Below are 23,209 nucleotides of genomic sequence, written 5' to 3' on the forward strand. Positions count from 1 at the left end.
TAGTGATATAAAAATTTAAGAATTATTGCTTTTGGTTCATATTAACAACAATCAGTCTAATTTTGAAATTACCAGTTGTATTCAACACTGAAAATTCTAGTTTCTGTAATTTGAACAAACATTTTCTTTTTCTTTTTTTTTAAGCAATTGGGATTAAGTAACTTGCTCAAGGTTACACAGACAGTAGTTTCTGGGTGTGGTGCTAAGTATCTGAGCCTGGATTCAATCCCCAGGTCATCCGGACACTGGGGCCAGTGCTCTTACTCGCTGAGCCACCTGGCTGCCCCTTGAACAAACATTTTCATATGTTAGATACAATTTTTTTTTCACTTACTAGAAATTAGATGTAGTTTTAAGGGGTAGCTTTCTCTTCATCATAAGAAGAGACTTGTTGATATACAAATTTGTGAGGCAGCATGAGGCCTTGGAGAGAGCAAACTTCTGTGTCAAAATAACCTGGGTTCAATTCCTCTCTCTGATACACATGATACTATGACTGAGAAAATAATTTAACCTCTAAGTTTCCTAGAAAACAACTCTCTAATACTTTAAATCCCTTCTTTTTATCCTCAGTGCCTGGCAGAGTGCCTCATTCTCTCAAGTATAATGCAAAAAAAAGGATTGCAGATTGTTCTTTCACTATGTGCGTGTGTCTGTACGTGTATATCCTATATGCATATATGTATTCAATATATATAGAGTCATATACACACAATACATTCCAGTCCTTTGAACTGACTACGAATAATTCAGAAAGAATCATTTTTTGATGAATAACTTACACTATTGTATCCACTTTTAATTTCACACATTAGTCATATATTTGTGGTCAAATACCTTGTGACTCTTTTGGTTTAGTGACTGACTCCCTCAGTGTCCTGGAAAGTGCAGTTTAGTGTAACCAAAAATGAGTGTTCTTAGAACTGTAATAATAGCTATAAATCAGTAAGCTAACATGTAGTGAGCAGCTCCCTGTACCAACCTGTGCAGACACTGTGCACAATACAATTGTATCCCCAGACTCTGGGGATGCAAAGAAAGCTTTAAAAAAAAAGTCCCAGCTCTCAAGTTGCTCATAGAATTCTTCTTAACCATTGTCTGGGTTCCATAGTGTAAATGTACGTATGACATTAGAATTTCATTCATAGGAATCAGAATTTTAGGGCCATAAAGGACTTGATCCCTGAGAGAAGTGACATGTGGATTGTTTGACCAACGAGTCTGATGAGTGTTCAGTAATTCGCCTGTGGGGTTGTGCTTCAGCACTCCCCTTCTTACTGCATGTGTGGAATGTGCTTTTACTGATGTGTCCAATAGAATAAATAATGCCCTTTGAGTTGTTTTCCTTATAGAGATAATAGATTTGTAGTGATCTACCTATACTCTTGCTTTGTTTCCTTTGTGACCAATTGCTTTCATATCAAAGGAAGCTGGCTAGAGTTGAGAGACCATCAGTGACCATGGAGCCGAATAAAAATTAGCTGGTTCAGTCAGTAATTGAGCCTATGACCATGTGCTCATTGACATAGTGCTGTAATCAGCTGACTTAAAAGTGTGAGTCACAATTTGGTAGGACAGGATTCCTAGGTGGGTACTCTGGTGAACACTTATTACCTGATTTTAAAACATATCACATGCCTGTAGTTTTTCAGTAGCAAAATTAATCATTCCTACTGTTAAGTTATATTAGAGCAAAGTTCTTAGAATAAAAATTCTCATATTTTAAGGAATAAGTTCACAACTGGATTTGATGCCAACCAATTTGACCATGTTTCATATCTTGCTATGGAGTAATATATGTGGTACACTGAAGATAGAAGGTAGAGTTTGGGGGTGGCTAGGTGGCACCGTGAATAGAGCACCAGCTCTGAGTCAGGAGGACCCGAGTTCAAATTTAGCCACAGACACTTAACACTTACTAGACCTTGGGCAAGTCACTTAACTCCAATTTCCCTGCCTTCCCCGCTCCAAAAAGCAAAAGAAAAAAAAATAGAGTTTGTAATGTAGCTGGGGTGTATTTTGCTTATATTATTATTGCATGTCTCCACAAAACCCATCCATCAGTGACTTGTGGTAGGAAGGTGACCCTGGGTTCCCAAAGGCTATACCAGAAAACAGAAGCTCTGACTTTTCCCATCAAGTTGAAAGGGCTTGAGGTATAAGCCCAGCAGCAGACTGTGCATCTGTCCTAAGAGGACAACTTAACTTGTCCACACAAACATGCCACTAGAAAACTAGCCCCTGCAATAGCTAGCATTCATATACACCTGTTATGTGCTGGGTGCAGTGCTGAGTGCTAAACAAACATTAACTCATCTAATCCTTGCAGCAGCTCTGAGAGATAGATGTTCTTATCACCATTTTACAGTTTAGGAAACTGAGGCAAACAGAGGCTTAGTGACTTGCCCAAGGTCACACAGTCAGTAAGTAGCTGAGGCCAGACCCAGCCTTTGCTCTCCAATGCCATCTCACTGCCTAACTGATAAACAGGAGGCTCTGGCAAATCTTGAGAAAGATTACTGAGGGAAAAAACTTGAGCAGCTGGGTGGTACTAGACAGAGCACTGGGCCTGGAATCAGGAGGACCTGAGTTCAGATTTGACTTCAGTCACTTACAAGCTACTCAAACCAAGCCAAAGCAAGTCACCTAACCCCGATTGCCTCCAAAAGAATGATTACTAAGGTAAGGAAAGGTTATGATTCCCATTAATGTAGTAGCAACACTTACGAAATCATAAATGTTTTTGAAGTTTTGTATAACACCCTGGATTTTTTTTACATATAATTTTCTATCATTAAGCCATATTTGTATCTATGTGAATATATACTTGCTGCATATAGAATTCTTCTGCCCATCTGATTCTTATTTTCATAGATATGCATAACCATCTGTCATCAATGAATACTCTCATACAAATTTAATTTCAAAATGAGATAATAAATTTACTACTTTTAACTCAGTTCTTTTTTTAAAAACTCTTAACAGCCTGTTTTTCTTTATGGCTTTGTCTACACAGAGCCAACAACACACATGTTTTAGTCATAAACCTTCTTTTGGCACCTATATACACGACAGCAGCAATGACATCTCCAGGGGCATTAAAACACTTTTATGATTGGACCCACCTGAAGTTCGGTGGTTCCACAATTGTGGGCATCTGAGTAAGTTGTGGAAGCCTTATTGCTTGAGATTAATTATGGAAAACTCAAAAATGTTCACATTTAAGCACTGTAGTTATGTAACTATCAGTTCTTTTCACAAAGAGCATCCCAAGAATTAGCCAGCTGTCTTTGGGATGTATGCAACTGGTTACAAGGGAAACGAAGAAATGGTATAGATGGATTGGATTACTGCAAAGAAAAGCTTTTCATAGGAGGAATTAATCATTACAGATAAAATGCATCCCAGATCTATTCCAAGTGTGTCACAAGCATGGAAATGTGCACCAGAGGAAATGAAAACAGTGGTCAGACTTTTCCATATTTTTGGTTTGGGTTTTACGTATGTTTTTGGATGCCTCTGGAACTAGAACCTCACTGTCTAAGGGGTTTGCTTCATTTCCATAGTGTTGCATAATTGTCCATCTGTGGTTACTGTGCTTTCTTTCCCCATCCAAGTAGTCCCTGTTTATTGGCAAAGTCTATACTATAAGAATACAGAAATTATAAATTGTATTTTGTCCACTGTTAGAAAGCTTATCAGTTTATGCCACTGGCACACTCTCATCTAGTCTGTAGATTGGTCTTATTACATACACACCATCTGTAACAAGAAGAAAATCAATTTCATGAAAGATGGAAATGATGTCAAGGAGGTCACTAAACACTGTCATTTGCTGAATACTACAACTGCGAAGATTGCCATTGAATTCTGGCTTAAATTGTGTAGAACTTTCCAAGTGGCATGTGAACTCCATCACTCTGTAGGGGCTTCATGAATCAAGTCTTAACATGGTTCAGAAACTGATGATTACCTGTCATTGGTTACCCCCACAATAGCAGGCATGCCATTGTGATCTCCCATCCTGGTTACCCAGGTAGGAATTTAATGAGAAGGAAAGCATCACATTAGTGCCTTATTTTCAGAGAAATTGCTCAAAAACATTTTATTCCTAGCCTGTAAGTCATTTCCTGACTACTTGTATAACAGCCACTTGTAATTCTTTTCTTTACTAGAATTGCATTAAATTCTGAAACTTTCTTTCCCTTAGAGAACAAGAAAAGTAGGGAGAAAGATATACAAGACATAGAATTATGGACAGATGTTGTATTTCTTCTTGAAGCAGTATGAACCTAACCTTCATTAATGTGCTAAGAGCTTTATTTTGTTAGCCACACAATGCAGAGGTCTGTGTCAGGGATCATATTATGCCTCACAAACCGTTTTGCCTTTCGTTTTGGGAGAGAAGTATTCATAACTATAAAATCCTATTTACATGAAATTCTGTTTCCTAAGAAGTTGCACCCCTCGAGTCTAAATGGGTTTCTCATCTGGGACAAGTAACTCATTTATGCTAAACTATACCTTAGGAGTTTCCTCTCGATTGATACTTGAGTATTTCCAAGAGACTAAGGAAAAAAGTCCTTACAGAAATAATGTGTCACCTTGGGGTTTCTTTTCCTAGTTATTAAGACCAACAGCAACTTATTTAAAGAATTCACATTTTGGTAGCTTCAGAGCTCCGTGTAAAAGAACATTTAGCTATTCAGAGAGAACACGCTTTCTCCCAACAAACTCCATCTTTAACATTCTAAAGAACATTCCCTTTCTGTGGCCAGATAGACTGCACCTTTCCAAACCTCCCTCAAGTATTTTTGGCCCTTAATTCAAATTTCCAGTTTTATACATGAACATTCCATCCGTCAAAACAATTTTTTAATGAGCCTCTTGTCTTGACAGCTGTGTTTAGTATAGAACTTGGAATCTGTGTATACCCTGTAATAGAAATCTAGAAAATTGTAGATTTTGGACTATAACTCTATGGGCACCACGCTACACTTTATATATAAGCCAACTTTCTTCCTTTTGAATTGAAGATAAATTCTGAACTCTGAAAGACTTAATATCTAACAATAAATAAAAGATATTATGAATAGTTACTCAATCACTTTTGTATGGCAAGTAGAAACATATATGATTTTAGTTTAATAAGATGTGCTTTCTACTTAGCCTTCTCCTGTCACATTCACTAACAGGTTTGAATGACCAAAGCATCAGGGACAAATTAAAAATACAAATAAGTTTTGCATAACTTGACTTGTAGCATTGGAATAAGTTAAGCCTGCAAATTACAGGAGCATAATTAAACAGTAAGGTAGTGTAAAGGCATAGATGTTACTGCACAATCACACTCCCGGGGATTCTGATGCATGAGTAGGGCAAGGTGCTACTGTTGTGCCAGAGTGTAATTATTTTATAAGAATGCTGTCCTTTTCCCTGGAGTTTGAGAACGGGTGGACTCACAAGGAATGAGAACACAGAAATTTTTTTCTACAAGTAGAATAAGGCATTTTTGAAGTTTAAAGTACTTTAATATAAACAGGAGCTTTTCATCTCAGTAGCAACTAAAAAAATGAATCCACTGCTTCAGGGTGTACAGTGTACTGATGTTATCTCACAAATGGAACTCTTTTCCCCCTCCCCCTTCATTTGGAGGTAGTTTTCCAGATAGTACAGTTTCTGCTTCTAATTAACTGAAAATAAATAATTAAATATTCTCCTTTTTATTTCTGCTTCATGAAGAATTTGTGATTTCCTTTTTTCTTCTATTCCCTGAAACTTAAATTGAGTAAAGCATTAAAAAAAAACTTAAATAATACTATTTTTCATCATTACTGCTTGGCACAGGAAAGATTAATATGCAAGCTAGTTCTTAGGCAAGAAACTTACAATGTTACCAGCACAAAAAGAGGAAATCTCCAAGGTTATAAAGTGTGCCAATCAAGCATCTGTACTCTGGAATGACCCCAGGTGAAACCTCATTTCAACAACTGCTTGATTTTCTTCTGAAAAGAGAAAAATACAAGAAATAACAGCAGAGACTTTGATGCCTTTAGGCAGTTTGAATGGTTAGTGTTACACAGACCAAACATCTGGACAAGTGAGTGACTTCACTAACTATCTGGGTATTGTTTAGATCCAACAAAGGGTGTGAATGTTAAGATTTCCTGCAGTGACAGATCAGGAAAAATCTGTTCCCAACAAAATGATGTATGCTTTTCATATGAACAGGAAAGCTCTGCTTGCCTTCTCTGTTCAGATTTTTCAAAAGGCAGTGACTCAGTTGTTGAAATGAAGTTATGTTTCATCCAGTGTTGTTTAGCAACCTAGGTATTTGGCTGATACACTTTATAACTCTAGAAATCTTTGTTTTAATACTATTGAAGCACAAGTACTAGGTTCCCCTCACCTGAGAATTATGCTATAAATAACCCACTGTAGAGTAAACGTTTTCTCCCAGGGTGTGATCTCCTTCTTTGAAATGCTTTTGGCACAGTGGGAAATTGTGTTAACTCTTTTAGACCAGTAGGAAATTTAAGTTTGTTCCTGCCCCAGTGTACTAATGGTCGCTTTGGACCTAAAGCAATCCCAGATTATTTGACTTCCTGGTCTGAATGCCTTTGTTCAAATACTTCTTCCTAATTCAGAGAGCTGTGACATGCAGCTTGTCCCTGCTGCCACCAGGTAGGCCACTCCCACAGTAACTGTGGCCACAAAGGTTTATCATCTTGGTGCCAGCCTGCTGATGACTCTCATAGACAGAACTTAGGCTTTTCCTTGGAGACGTACTCTCCAGCAATTGACCTGCATGCCTAGCTTTGCAGTCCAGGCCCAGTAGGCCCTGTCAGGGCTTGTGGCATCATAGCCATTGAGAATTCAGGGTTAACTTCAATGATTCAGTGAGCCAACAGAGTAGCACCTTGGTGTGAGTCTTCAAAATAATCATAAAGTTCTAGATTCCATGCATTTGGAATTTGGTTTTCAATGTTTCAGTTAGTAGCTGTCAGCTGGCTGAAGCTCCATTTAAACTTTAAAAAAAAATACATTTGTTGTCCTCATGTTAATGGAAGAGGGGAAAATGTGCAAGGAGAGGGAAGGTTATTCATGAATTTTAGACTTAGCTGAGCTAATTCCATGTTGTCTTAGATGACTCATGCTTCCTTTGCTCTCCTAAGGTCCTTGAGCAATCAAAGGGCAGAGATTTATACGTGTAAATCACCTTTGTTTGTGAGACACGCTTCCCCCTCCCATGTAAATAACAGCTTTCTAAGCAATTCAGCCCTACTCCATTGCCAGTGTTGTCTGACAACGCTGTTCTAAGCCGATTCTGTGCCATTTCCAGGTTCTCCATTAAAGACTTCTGTGGAGGAAAGCAGACAAGCCAGTCCATTTCTGGGACTTTGATACTGGCGATGTGCCGAAGAACACGGTTTCTTCTCTACGTTGCTTTTTCGCTATTTATGAAGGTTATATTTCTCGTGCTTTGAACACTAGTGGACTTTTGCTTGTCCTTGGAAGGATGACTGAATATTCAGAAGCGTCCACTGATGTGTCATTTTCTCCTACTATTTTTCTGACCGCCGGAAGAGGAACAGTGCTTTCACAGTGTCCTTGGATTTGTGCTTTAAAGCAAAATTGGTTGAGAGATCAGTTTTTTCAGTGAGTTTGGTAGAAAAGCATGCTACAACATAGCTCACTAGAGAAACAAATCTAGGCTACACCATACCATAATATCTCCCTATTATTTCATTTGTATAATTGCAAAAATTAGTCCAATGAAATATTCAAACCAGTGGCTTAACATCACATAAGCAAACTGTCAGTTGACAGAATTGTTCCATTTTCAACAGTTGTCATTGAGACATAGCCATAGATAAAGATAGGGGATGGTGTGGTATCACCTAACAGGATTACTAAGCAAATGATTGGTACTCAATAAATCATTTTTAATGGGGTGAATGAAAATGGATCTTAGACTCAGTCAAGCTCATTTCTATGCTCAGTCATCATCTAGAGAATTCTAGATATACTACCACTAAATAGACTTTTTTAGGGTTTGTGCCTTCTGATTCTACCACTGATTTACAGTTTGATGAATCCAGTAGCATGCCACAGAATAAGCTGTGCCCCAAAGTATTATTATTGGACTTCATCCGCGAACAAGCTCCAAGTGCCTTCTACCTCTAAACCTCTTAAAAAGTTCTCTCTCCCTTATTTTCTCCTTAACTTAAGGCAGTTAGGAGAAGCAGTGGATAAAGCTAAGCCTGAAGTCAGGAAGACCTGGGTTCAAATCCAGCCTCAGACACTTACTAGCTCTATGACCCTGGACAAGTCACATAATTTTTATCTGCCTCAATTTCCTCAACTGTAAAGTGGAAATAATATCAGTAACTATCTGTTGTTAGTATGAAATTTGTAAAGTGTTTAGCACATTGCCTGGCACGTAATAGTGGTTGCTTTTTAAATGATTATTCCCTTTCCTTTTGTTTAATTCTTTTTTATTCTGAAACTAGAAAGTAGAATATAAAGAGAATTATATAAAACCCTGAGTCTCTTCCATGCAGTTTGTGTTTTCAAATACAAAGTAAATTCTGCATGCTTCTCTCAAAGCTGAGCTGCTTGTCTGTGCTTCTTTCTGAATTTTCTTCTATTTTGTGCACTAAAAAAGTAGTTTCATTGCCCCCCTCCTCTTCATTTTTTTTCTTCTTGGCATCACTATTGCTAGAGAAATTTACTTTCTCCCGAGTCTAGGGACACAAGTCCTCACTGACAAAAGTTAGAAGAAATGAAGTCTGTCCAAAGTAATTTCAAGAGGGATAGGTAAGAAGGTCAAGAGCCCCTCCACTCCACTGAAACTGCTCTCCCCGAGGTCACCAAAAAGAGGCTTTCTTTGACCTTGGGGCCTATTTCTGTGTGTCTGTGTGGCATTGTTTTGCATATTTTTGCAAATTTCTTTAAAGTTTGTCCTAATAGAAGACAGCTGGATTTTCATATCTATTTCTGCATTTATTTAATCGGTTAAATGATGTTTTGGTTGAAGTATTTCAAGAAGATCCAATCATGTATAGTTATGTAGTTGGGAAATGGAAAAGTATTTTAACAGACAAGTAATGTATTAGTTATGAAAATAGTTTTGACTCTTAACCTCCCTGAAAGGATTTCAAGTACCACAGGTCCCCAGGCCATACTTTGAAAATTGCTGCTCTACACATCTTCCTGTCTCCTTTACCGAGTCCATTTATTCCTTTTATCCCCTTAGTGTGGATGTTCACCAAAGATTTCCTGGCCCTCTTCTCTCTACTTTCTCTACCCCTTCCTCTTTGCTTTAGCTAACACTATCCTGCAGATGCCTCCCAAACGGATATCTCCAGTCCAGACCTTTATTCTAGTTCCAGAGCCTGTGTTGCCAAATATCTCCAGATTACTCCATATCAAATTCAGCATTCTCAAAACCAAGCTAATTTTCCTTCCCCTCAGATCTTCTCCTGTGGATTCCACTTTTTCTAACTGTAGCATGACCATTCATTAGTCTCATCATATGTATGACCTTCAGGTTATCTTGTATCATTCCCTTCCCTTACTAGATCAGGTGGGTGAACATAAGTCTGACGTGTGAGCAGCGTATGAATATTGAAAAGAACGTTGGTTCTGGAGTCTGAAGATCTGGGTTCAGGCACCAAGGTTTTTTATAAAGATCTGGTCCTCCAGGAACCGGAAGTATACAGCCATAAACAAGCTGCTTCACCACTCTAAGGCTCAGCTTCTTCCTTTATAAGAAGAATCCCTTCCGATTCTCAAGACACTGACTGTGGACTACAGCCGGGTACTTTAGTTATTTAGAGTATACTGTAGAGACAGTAAGATCAGCTTCCAACCAAGAAACTTGGCTCCATAATGGCAGACCAAAACCCTAAATGCCAACCCCTGAGTCTGGACAAGAATATACTGAAGACTTAGTTCTGTCTGTCACCAGCACCAGAAAAGCTATTGAGAGAATAAATCCTGCTGACATGACTAACAAGCAGTGACTTCAAACCTCATATGCAGCCAGTTGCTGAATCCTTCCAGTTTTGCATTCTTCACCTCCATTCCCTACTTCGTATTCCTACCCCAGCACCGTACCACAGACCCGGGCCGTCTTGCCTCCATTTTTGTTGGCACTGCCAGAGTAAAAGCTTCCTCCAACATGAATCAGGTTATGTTGCCCCTTCGCTCAGAAATCTCCAGTGCCTTTCTTATTCCTCATTGGAATAAAGCTCCTGTTCCTCTGCCTGGCATTCATGGCCTTCAAAAATCTGACTCCATTCCCCCCTTATCTGAGACTCCTCTCTGATCCCTAAACACATTATGTGCTGCTCCCATCCTGTTGTCCTTGTTTATGTTGTTCCCTGTCTGTCCAGTTCCTCATTCCTCCTCATTGGCTGTGAAATCCCACCCACATTCTACTGCCCCTCTCCACCACCCGCCGTGAAGCCTTTCCTGATCCAACCCCACCCTACTAGTAAGATCACACAGGACTTGTACATCTCTTATCCATTCATCATGTACAAATTAATCTGCTTCTCATGTACTCATGAATGCATTTTCTAGTCAGCTATGTTTGTGTTCTATCCCTTTACAAGACTATAATCTCTATGTGGGTAGAGAGTGCATCTTATCTAAACTTTGGATCTTCCATAGCACCCAGCTCCGTGCTTTACCTGCAGTAAGTGCTTAATAAGTATTTGTTGGTGAGTGGATGAATGATCTTAGCAACAGAAATATGGTAGTATCGATATCATGTTAATGAGCACCTATTATTGTGACTGCATCTAAAGATACAGAGACATAGCAAGAATTTTGGCATTTACTTGAAGATAGCATTTACATAACATAAAAATTAATAACATCACAAGATATGATAAATGCCACGTGAGTGGTAGAAAATATTGCTACGTCATTTCAAAGGAGAGATCAGGGCAGGGGGAGGGGTGTTTCTCAGGAAAGGTTCTGGGCTTTTGATACTGGGCTTTTAAAGGAAAGTAGAATTTTTCCCAGTGAAAAGAGGGTGAAGAGCAAAGTAGAGCAGAGACAACATAGGAGCATGCAGTATTTAGATGAACAGTGATTGAAAACCATTTGGAGTGAAAGAATTGTACTGGACAGAGGTAAATTTAAGGTTGAAGAGGTAGGTTGTAAGGAAGATTATATAGAATTTTGAATGCCTGACTAAGGCATTTGGACTTCATGCTGTAGACACTGAGAAACAAACCATCATAGGTGTTTTAAGCTGGAGTGCACAAAATAGTTTTAAGGAAATTAATCTAGCAGTAGTTTGCAGGGCAGTTTGGAGACAGAAAAGACAAGAGGTGGGGAGACCAAATAAGAGACTACTGAAGCAGGCCAGACGTGAGAGAAATTATTATTTTTCTGTTATAACCAATTATTAAATTAGAATTGAGGTTTGTTTCCTTTTTTTATCTTCATTCAGCGGCCTTTCTATGTCAGTTAGTCTCTGAAGGGCAAGGCTGATGATGGAATTAGCCTAATCCTCCAGAAACATTCTCTTCAATCTTTGAGGGACCAATCCCACCCAGTTGGAAGTTGGTTCTGATTAAAGTAAAAATAGAATCTAATCTAGGTGAATTCTGGCCCTAAAACTAAAACTCCATCATTGAAATTCCCCCCCTGCTTCCCCAGGGGTTCAGTTGGTCTGGAAGAAGATGGATTCCTTTGTCCAGGTATCTGGAGGCACCCGAGTCTCATGCTGAAGCTGAAGGCTTTCAGCCCACCTCATTTGAAAACCCTCCCCCTCATTGATTGTTCACTAGTTAGGGTTGATCTCTATCTGTCAGGGTTACTCACTTTTCCAGTGGAATTTAAGCATTTGATTATCTCCATGGTTTGGTTTTTTTTTAGTTGCTGAGACCACTGACCATCAATTTATTAATTGCTAGCCTAATTAATAAGCTTATTATTAATTACCCAGAAACTCTGTCAGGTGTTTCACTGGACTCACATGAGAGGATAAAGCCTACATTAGGGTGGTATCAGTGGGAATGGAAAGGAAAGAATGGACGTAGTGATAGTACAAAGAGACATCACTTTGTTACTGATGTGAAATTTTATAGGGGAGGAGTAAGAACGAGTCCAAGTTTTCGAGTTTGACTGATTGAGATGATAGAACTAAGGAGGAAATGACACAAAGAGGGAAGTTATGACAGAGACTTTCTTTTGGGGTAAAGATGAGTGTTTTAGACAGCTGAATTTGAGGTGATTACCAGAACAAATTAATATCCCCAAAAGGCAATTAAAAATGCAAAATTAGAGTATGTCTGCTATATACTTAGGGGTAAATATGGAGAAAATGTAATATATGGTCTCTTCCTTCAAGAACTTGCAATCTTATTAAGGCAAGACTGATAGACACACATTGTATAGGATCACAGAAGGATAGGATCACATACCAATCAGAAAGGGATAAAATGACACTTTTTTAATAGCTTCCACTTCAATTTTTTTTAAAATAAAAGGCAGTTTTGTTATTTTTTGTCATTATTTCACCATCCATACCTTTACAACTATGAGATGCTTTCAAAGGCAAATACAGTAGCACTTTCAGCACCCACAGATTATCTCCGGACCAATAGAAGCAAGAATTTAAGATTGCATTATCTCCAAGTTCCATGATTTTTCTTTATGAAAGTTTAGGAGAATCCCCCTACAAAATAATGGAAAATATTTCCAGTTCTTGGTGAAATCTGCAAGTGACTAGGGCATGATTTCTTTATTATTTGTCTCTTTGAGGTTACTAGATTGACTATTCTGACTTTATTGATCAGCCACCCATCCCCATTTGACTCATTTTTCCTACCCACTGAACTGACTTAGTGAATTAAGTAGCACTATGTCAGCCCTGTTGTGTATCATGGCCTATGTTCTAGGTTAAAGATCAATTTTACAGTGGCTAAGTAATGAATGAATAATACTTTCTTTGGTTGATGCCACCAGGAGTTCTAGGGCACTCTCCCGTACTCAGCTCTTAGGTAAGTCCATATTCACTAACAGTTAGAAAACCTTGACCCATGAGCTTTTTCTTGTAGTTCCCTATCCCGCTTTGCCTTTGCAAGGCCATTTGCTGTGTCTGGAATGTACACTTCCTCCTCACCTTCACCTTGCAGAATCCCTAACTGTATTCATGCTTCAGCTTAGTGCTGCCTCCTCTGTGAAGCCTTCCCTGAGTCTCCTGGTCCTTAGCGCTTGCTTCCTCTTCATGTTGTCTTTCATTTGCACATCTGGCCACATGTTGTATCCCTCCTGCAAAATGTAAACTTTCTGAGGTCAGAGACTTTTATTTTCTTGTGTGCTCACTACCTGATATGGTTCCTCCCACACACATTGATACTTCATCCATTGTGACTCATATCCATGTCCACCCATAAATCCTTCTCAGATTATACTCAAAATTTCTGGGATGTTTCTCAAGGTATGGTGTTTTGTTCTGTTTAGCTTGTGCCAGTGCAACAGCACATGAGCTATCCATCAGTTATCCCTCTTGGTTTACAAAAGAAATCCAAACTCATTTTCCATTCATGCTTTGGGGGGAGGAAGGTGGAGAGGGTAGGATATTTATTTTTTTTAATTATTTCCAATTACTTGTAAGAACTATTTTTAACATTCATTTTTTTAAATTTTGAGTTCAAACTCTATTTTTCTTTTTACCTCCTACCTAGTACGGGCAGGCAATTTGATATAGGTTATACTGGGTACAGTAACGCAAACCATATTTCCACATTAGTCATATTGTAAAAGAAAATGCATGCCAAAAAAAAAAAGCCCCAAGAAAAAGTTAAAAAAAAAAAAGATGCTTCAATCTGCATTCAGACTCCCTCATTTCTCTTTCTCTGGAGGTGGCAGCATTTTCCTTTTCTTTTTTTTAATATATTTATTTTTAGTTTTCAACATTCAGTTCCACAAGCTTTTGAGTTTTGAATTTTCTCCACCTCCCTCTCCTATCCCCTCCCCAAGGCAACATGCAAACTTATACAGACCCTACATATACATTCAGAGAGCATTTTTCATCCTAAGTCCTTTTGAATTGTCTTAGATCATTTTATTGCTGAGAATAGCTGTCATTCATAATTATTATTATTACATAATATAGCTGTTACTGTGTACACTGTTCTCCTGGTTCTGCTAACTTCACTTTACATCAGGTCATGTGAATCTTTCCAGGTTTTTCTGAAAACCTCCTGCTTTATTTTTATAGTACAATAGTATACTATCACAATCATATGCCACAATTTGTTGAGCTATTTTCCAATTTATAGGCATCCCCTCAATTTCCAATTCTTTGCCACCACAAAAAGAGCTGCTGTAAGCATTTTTGTACATTTAGGTCCTTTTCTGTTTTGTTTCGGGTTTTTTTCTCTGTGGGATACAGTGGCATTGCTGGATCAAAGGGTATTCATAGTTTTATGGATCTTTTGGCACAGTTCCAAATTGCTTTCCGGAATGGTTGAATCAGTTTACAACTCCAGCAATGTCTCAGTTTTCCCATATCCCTTTAACATTTGTCATTTTCCTTTTTTGTCACATTAGCCAATCTAACAGGTATAAGGTGGTACCTTAGAGTTGTTTCAATTTTCACATCTCTAATCAATAGTGGTTTAAAGCATTTTTTCGTATGACTGTAGATACCTTTGATGTCTTCAGTGAAAACTGCCTATTCATATCTTTTGATCTCTTATCAATTGGGGAATGACTTGTAGTGATATAAATTTGACTCAGTTCTCTACATGTTTGAAAAATAGGCCTTTATCAGAAAAACTTGCTGTAACAATTTTTTCAATTATGGTTACTGTGTATTTCCCTCCTTCCTATTTCCCCCTGTTTATCCTTCTGCCTGTCTCTTTTCAATTTATCATTCTTCAAGTATGTTTTGCTTCTGACCATGGCCTCCCCCAATCTGCCTTCCCTTCTGTCAGCCCTCCCCCACTTTATCTTATCCCCTTTCCCATGTACTTCCCTGTAGAGTAAGATAGATTTCTGTACCCAACTGAGTGTATATATCATTCTCTCTTTGAGAGTTCTGATGAGAGTAAGGTTAAAGTTTTTTTGTCACCACCCATCATCTTCCTCACTACTATAAAAGCTCTCTTCACTCCTCTCTTATGTGAGATAATTTATCCTATTCTATCTTTCTCCTTCTCCCAGTGCATCCCTCTTTCTTACCCCTTGTTTTTTTTTTCATGTATCATCCCATCCCATCAACTCATTCCTGTGTCCTCTTTCTAACAGCCCTAATTTAAGTTTGTGAGTTACAAGCTTCATCTTCCTGTGTAAGATTGAATTATTGAATCCCTTGTGATTTCTCTTTCCTATTTGCCTTTGTATGCTTCTTTTGAGTCTTGTATTTGAAAGTCAGATTTTCTATTTAGTTCTGGTCTTTTCATCAAGAATGCTTTAAAGTCATTAAATACTTATTTTTTTCCCCTGAAGGCTTATGCTCAGTTTTTCTGGATAGGTGATTCTTGGTTGTAATCCTATTTCATTTGCCTACAAGAATATCATATTCCAAGACCTCCAATCTTTTAATGTAGAAGCTGCTAAATCTTGTGGCTCCATAGTATTTGAATGTTTTGGGCTTTTTTCTGGCTGCTTGAATATTTTCTCCTTGACCTGGAAGCTTTGGAATTTGGCTATAATATGCCTGGGAGTTTTCATTTTGGGATCTCTTTCAAGAGGTGATTTGTGGATTCTTTCCAGTTCTATTTTACCCTCCTGTTGTGGAGTATCAAAGCAGTTTTTCTTGATAATTTCTTGACAGATAATATCTAGATGCTTTTTTTGATCATGGCTTTAACATAGTCCAACAAATTACTAAATTACCTCTCCTCAATCTATTTGTCATTTGTTTTGCCAATGAGATATTTTATATTTTCTTCTTTTTCTTCTTTTGATTTTGTTTTATTGTTTCTTGGTGTCTCATGGAGTCATTAGTTTCCACTTTCCCAATTCTAATTTGTAAGGAATTCTTTTCTTTGGTCAATTTTTGTACATCACTTTTTTCTTTTTGACCAGTTCTACTTTTTAAGGAGTTCTTCTCTTCAGTGGATTTTTGTGCCTCTTTTACCATTTGGCCTATTCTGTTTTTTAAGTTATTATTTTCTTAGTATTTTTTTGTGCCTCCTTTACCAACCTATTGACTTTTTTCCATGATATTCTTGTATCACTCTCATTTCTTTCCCCAGTTTTTTTTTTCTGCCCCTCTTATTTGATTTTTAAAATCCTTTTTAAACTCTTTCAGGAATTCTTTTTTGGCTTTGAGACCAATTCACATTTTTCTTTGAGACTTTGGATGTAGCAGTTCTAACTTTATTGTCTTCTTCTGAGTTTGTGTTTTGATCTCCCCTGTCACCATAGTAACTTTCTTTGGTCAGGTTCTTTTGTTGTTTGTTCATTTTTTTTTTTTTGCTTTTTGGAGGACAATTAGGGTTAAGTGACTTGCCCAAGGTCACCCAGCTAGTTTTTGTGTTAAGTGTCTGAGGCCGGATTTGAACTCAGGTCTTCCTGACTCCAGGGCCACTGCTCTATTCACTGTGCCACCTCGCCACGCCTGTTTGTTCATTTTTTTCAGCCTCCTTCTTGACTTTTAACCTTACATTAAAATTAAGCTCTTGTTCCCAGGGTGGAAGGGGTGCTATCCCAAATTTCAGGTTTTTAGTGCTGCTCTTTTCAAAGCCAGTTCTGGAGGTCTGTAAGTTTTTAGTACTTCCAAGGTGGTACGATCTGGGGAGCGGTGTGGTCACCGCTCTCATGGCCTCTGCTCTGGTCTGTCAGCTCTGGAAGTATGACCAAGTTCCTTGCTATCCTGCAGCCACATGCTTTAGTATGCTAATGCTCCTCCTTGCCCTGGGACTGCAACCTAGGACTGCATATGAGCAATACAACAGAGCACTGAACTGAGTGCCAGGAAAGGGTCCCCTGTAAACCCTTCTGTGAGCCCCCTCGCTCTCTGTGGGCTGAGATCCCACAGACTATGGAGACAGCCCTAGAGCTGCCGCTGCTCATTCAGGTGCCTCCAAGGCATGCTGCCAGCTTGCTCTGTATGGCCTGCCCTGGATTGTACTGCATTCTCATCCCAGTGAGACAGATCTCTCCTGCTGATGCTCTGAGTTGTCTCAGCCTGGAAAATTGTTTCACCCCCTCTTTTTATTTGTTCTGCCACTCTATAATTTATTTTGAGGCATTATTTTAAAATTGTTTGGATGGGAATTTGGGAGAGCTCAGGCAAGTCCCTGCCTTTACTTTTCCATTTTCTAATAATATCCTTTATCTTACTTCTATGTAGTTCTTTGGTAATAAGCTATGCCCTACTTACACTCCTCATGTATCTTTCCCATGCCCTTTTAGGTAATCAATAGCTTTAATTATTTAAACACTCTGTTATGCCATGCTTTTCAGTTTCATAGAATTAGCAAAAGAATATTCATGCTTAAAAAAAAAAGATGGTCCTTTGTTTCAGGGAGAAGCTTTAGGGGCTATCAGAAGTGCTACCGGTTTCCTAAGTGCAGTCCAGCCCCAGTTATCCACAGTGTCTGTTCAAGATAGGCGTCCTCTGCAGCCCACTCAAAGACAGTGCACCTAGTGGTGTATCATACTCTAGACTGGGAGTCTATGCATCTGTCCCCACTGCCTATGAGCTAATAGTGATTTTTACCATCAGCTTCTACCATCATCATTTCACTATCAAAATGTAAAAATGATTTCTTAGCTCATCATGACAGACAGTACAGAAGTAGACAGCAGACTAGATTTGACCCTCTGGCCGTAGCTTACTGACCCTCATTAGACAGCTTCATCCTTCTAGTTATTCCTGTGTGAGTTAAATGAGATCCATAATTACTCATCTATGGTAATGGATCTTATGTAAGAGGTTTTGCAGAGTCCTCAGACTTGATGCAATCAACAATGCCTTTTGTGATTTCTGAAGGTTTTCACCATCCATAGGGAATTCTTCCATTTAGACTTTGTACTAGACATCCTTCATGCCTCTCAACTGTTATGATTCTTTGTATCCTCTACCTGCTTTTTGACCACTGTGCAATTGCATTCAGGACTCAGGGCCATTTCGTATTTTTCCTTATATTCTAGGTTGCCATTGCCAAATAATCACCTAATCATCAGTCTGCTCATGATGAGCCGCTTTAAATTTAGGTAGCCCTAAGACAAAAGGTGTAGCGTATTACTGGGCAATTGTAAGCACTTATTAAACACCTGTTGTTTTAGGAATTGTGTTGGACACTGGGGGTATAAATACAAAGATGGAATAATCCCTGCCCTCAGAGATCTTAAATTCTGTCAGGTAAACAGCATGCATATGTCTAAGCAAATATAAATATAATTTCATATATTTTTTGTATATGGGCATACATACTCACATATATAAATATATAGATAAATATAGTAAATATGTGGTGATGTGGTGATGGAGGAGTCAGGAGAGGCATTCTGTAAGAGCTGGTAGTTGAGCCAACCTTTGAAAGGACCTACTTGAAGCCTTCCCAGAATTAATAGCTGATGCCCCACTGGCATTGCCTCCCAGAATCCAGAGTCACCTCCACATCACAAGGAGTATTCAGAGCAGGTCCTTACATGGGCCTTGTACATCATAGATGCTGAATAAGCTGTCTGCTGGACTAAACTGAATTGTCAAAACCTGTGGTATGCTGACTTCACATTCAAGGACTCAGGCTTCTGCACCAGAGTATCAGAGTAGTAACTGCAGAAATTCTACAATAATGATCAGTGACTAATCAAAAACATGGCAGCCTTCTTAATTGTTTCTCATTCGGATTACTTTCTAAAGTCCAAGGATAAGAACATTAATGCCTAATAAAATGAAATCTTGAACCTCAGAACAGAAGCATTTCCACTGTGATTAAAATAACTATTCTCTATTCAGTCACATACATCCTCACCTAGCTATTCTAGTCTACTTACGACATCCATAACTTAATATACTAAATGGCAAACATCTGATTCTTTAATTTAGCACAAAGACTTCTGTCCCAGTTCTTTTATTGACTTCCTGAGTACAAGTACCTCAGGCATTATGTGAAAAAGAATGGGAGAAGCTAATAATGTGTCTTCCAAAGGAAAGAAAGACATTCAATGATTTATTTAATGAAATTGCGTTTATAGATTTTCATTAATAATACATGCACTTTTAGTTGTTTTACTCAATTTATTTTATCACACAGTTACTTAATAAAGAAAAGCCCCTACTCTGATTACCACCCTACATTGTGTAAATCATCTAAGTTCTCTGAGATGTATAAAGAGGAAATAACCCAGCTCAACATCATATTCAGAGTACCTTCAAACAGTTACCACACCCAGGATGGTGGAAATGACTGTGATAGATTTGAGACTTTTGAGGGTAATGGGTACAAGGAATTGGGTCTGGTAAATCAAGCACAAAAGCTATAGACTTTGATGGGTAGGAGCTGGTTTCCACCTGGTTTGGTCTCTAGTGAGGCTAAAATCATCCCTGTCTGAGCCCCAAAAGGTAGGAAGCTCACAGTGCAGTTTCTTCTAAAATCTTGGGTCCTTTCCAGTACTGACTTTAATGTTACCACTTTGCTTAGGCTGATAATTGGTCTCTATGGTAGTCCTAAGCCATTCTGCCATGAGTTAAAAGTGACAACTTGAATCTATCATGATCCATTTTTAAGTGGAAATCAAACAACATGCATTTTGCTGATATAATCTATGGCCCAGGTTGTTTGTACCAATATTCAAGTATATAGATGAACACTTAAGGGTAATTCCTGACAAACAGGTCATCTTAATCAGTGTAAACAATCATTTAGTCAACATAAGCAGACACGTTGCTCAGAACTGTATGATTATAAATTTCACTCAATCTAGTTTACACTCTTAAGAGTTTAGAATATATATGTTCATTATAAGTTCAGAATGGGGCCACTTGTGTGGCACTCCTATGACAGCTTCCAATATTAAATTTTTAAGGAAACGAGATCTAAATATCTAAGAATTTATAAAGAGATAGATATTTTAAAAATATTATGGAAAATAGTCCCTGATATCTTGAATGGAATTTTTCCCTTCAGAAGCAGTTTTATAAATGTATTCTGAAGGCCCACTTCTACTGTTCTTGGTTACAAAAGTCCTGACTGATATTAGTAGGAGAGATAAGGTTTTTTGGTTTTTATTTCTATCATTTTATTCTGTGGTTTGGATAGTAAAAACTGGAAAAGGTCAGCCTCAGTCTGAAATGGGAAAGTTTTCAATTTTCTATTGACCATATATTTTCAAAGGAAAGAAGATGAAAAAATGGTTAATATTCTCTGAAAACCCAGAACTGGGACAGTTACACTTAACAATGATTGAATTGAGTATCTCCGAGTTGTTCCAGCAATAGGAATTCTTTTGTCTAGACTAGCAGAGTGAAAGAAAAGCTATCTGAGGAAAAGATAGGTACGAGATCACCTCTTTATTTTAATTTGTCATGCTATGATTCCTGAAATTCTGCTTTGTACAAAAATGTGTTTGTGTACTTTTCTTTGTGTTAATGAAAAAGAAAACTGAGGGATTCCTTTATAACACACATTTCCTCTAAAAGGTAGACCCTCTTCAGGGAAAGGTCACTCTTCTGTCAATAGGGAGTCATTGCCCAATTACAGTCTCTGCCAAGAGCCTCCATTGTGGGTTTCTGAGCTAGTATTCTCCTCACGTGCATCTATAGTGGAATTTCAGTTTATAAAATTATATCACGAAGACAAATTTAGGTCCAATGTCTTAAGAAGGTTGAGAGCCTTTCAGTCATCTCCTGTAATTGCTTTGGGTTTATAGAAATGCCAGAGGTTTGATCTACCAAGCTACTACTGCACAAACCTTTTAGTCTCTCCATAATATAGTGCTATGCTTGGATAACAGACATTTTTTAAAAATACATTTTTGTGAAATTCTGGTGAGGGTGATTGTCCTAGAATTCAGAATTCCTAAGCTGACAACCAAAGTATGTTAACTTAATAAAGAGCCTCTTACTGAGAGTATCAAGTAGTATTTAAACAAGATTTCATATTAGCAGCTTGAACCTTCAAAGCCCACTTGTTAAACATCTGTCATTTCTCTTTGGTCTCTTTGGTATAAAAGTACTCACTTAAATCTGATGAGGTAACATACCCAGGCAGGGCAGAATTCATTTACACTTCCTTCTATGAATATTTTATGCCCAAAGTATACTTTAGTTACTTTTCTTTTTATGTAGGCTTCTATTTTTTTAATTGATCACACTTTTCTTATCACTGAATTTATGCTTTGGATGTGACTAATGATATAATAATAGCGATGTAATAGCATTTTTATAGAACTCTAAGATATGCAAAGAGCTTTACAGATGTTATCTCATCGATCTTGCCAGCAATGATTGAGAGAGAGACCCCCCTGTGATTATCACAGGATAACCTATATCCCTTTCCTTTTTAAGGATGGACAGTGGAGGCATCCTTGAACTCCTGGGGGATGACCTCTTCTTGCCATATAATCCAGAAAATTTCTGTCAGTTTTTTGTATAAGCAGTAGACCTTCTTCCTTATAAATCTCACCTGGAATAGAATCTGTATCAGGTGTTTTGCCACAGGAGAGGAGCCTAATCACATACAAAACCTCTTCTTTAGTTGGAAATTCAACTTAAATAGGGATTGACTTCAACCTGAGGTATACAGTCAGTGGCTTCAGCATTGGTTGACTGATGATAGTCTTTTGAGAACACTGTACAAGTGTTCAGCCCTGAAAAGGATTTGGCAGATTCTGCACCAGAGGTACTAATCTTCCCTGAATATCCTATACCTGAAAGAGAGGATTAAGGAAGACAGTATTCAGAAGCAAAACAGACTTTTGAGGAGGGACAGGGTTAAAAAGGGGAGTGAGGGAGGGGATTGAATAGAACAAGGTTGAGGGAAACATACAGTTAGCAATCATAACTGTGAGTGTAAATGGGGTAGGTTCACCCATAAAATGGAAGTAGAGAGCAGAATGGTTTAGAAACCAGAATCAAACAATATATAGTTTATAAGAAACACACTTGAAACACACAAAAAGTTAAAATAAGGGGCTCCAGCCCTTTTTGCTCCAGCAGAATCTATTACACTTCAACTAAAGTTAAAAAAAAAAGGCAGGGGTAACAATCATCTCAGACAAAAGCAGAACAAAAAATAGACCTAATTAAAAGAGATGATCAGGGTAACTACATTTTGCTAAAAGGTACTGTAGACAATGAAGTAATATGAATACTAAACATATATGCACCAAAGGGCAGAGCATCCAACTTCTTATAGAAAAAATTAGATGAATTACAGGAGAAAAAATAGATAATAAAACTTTACTAGTGAGGGACCTCAACTTTCCCATCTCAGAAATAGATAAATCTAACCATAAAATAAATAAGAAAAAAAGTTAAGGAGAAGAATAGATAGTTAGATATGACAGACCTCTGGAGAAAATTGGGAATAGAAAGGTGTATGCCTTTCTTCTCAGCTGTGCATGGCACCACAAACATTAGCTATGTATTGGGGTATAAAAACCTCATAAACACAGAAATATTAAATGCATCCTTTTCAGAACATAATGCAAAAAAAATTTATATTCAAGTAAGGGCTGTCAAAACATAATAAAAATTATTTAGAAACTAAATATTAATCTAGTCCCAAAGAATGGGTCAAAAAACAAATAAGAGAAAAAATAATTTCATCAAAGATAATGACAACAATGAAACAACATAGGAAAATCTGTGAGATGCAGCCAAAGCAAAAAATTATGAGAAAATGTGTACTTTTATTTGTTTCTATCTCTTACATCAATGAAGAAGGAAGAATAGATCAATACAACTAAAAAAAAACCTAGAAAAAAATTCCCAAACAAATGGAAAATCCCCCAATTAAACACCAAATTGGAAATCCCAAAAATCAAAGGAGAGATTAATAAAATTGAAGGCAAAAAAATAGAACTAATAAAATCATGAGCGGGTTTAATGAGAAAATAGATAAATCATTGGTCAATTTATTTTTTAAAAAAGAAGAAACCAAATTACCAGTATCAAAAATGAAAAAAGTAACAACACACCAATGAAGATGAAATTAAAGCAATAACTAACCTAAGAAAAACAAAAACAAAGAAAACTATACACCAATTTCCCTTGTGG

At 37.7% G+C, this 23,209-nt stretch overlaps 1 protein-coding gene across 3 annotated transcripts in view; it reads left to right on the forward strand.

Moving 5' to 3' along the window:
• CPPED1 (calcineurin like phosphoesterase domain containing 1) overlaps positions 1-23,209 on the forward strand; it is a 126,672-nt gene that overhangs the window by 95,827 nt on the left and 7,636 nt on the right. Inside the window, exon 4 of one of the 3 annotated variants that reach the window (XM_069086178.1) lies at positions 7,343-7,419. The exons of the other annotated variants lie outside the window; for them this stretch is intronic. Within the exon in view, the coding sequence (XP_068942279.1) occupies positions 7,343-7,404 (62 nt within the window). The 3' untranslated portion in view covers positions 7,405-7,419. Of the gene's footprint in view, positions 1-7,342; positions 7,420-23,209 lie in introns of those variants that run through there. 3 annotated transcript variants of the gene reach the window in all.

This window comes from Petaurus breviceps, unplaced genomic scaffold (genome assembly GCF_028583685.1).
Source record: "Petaurus breviceps papuanus isolate PSGF00001 unplaced genomic scaffold, PetGlider_PUasm1.0 118, whole genome shotgun sequence".
Classification (NCBI taxonomy): domain Eukaryota; kingdom Metazoa; phylum Chordata; class Mammalia; order Diprotodontia; family Petauridae; genus Petaurus; species Petaurus breviceps.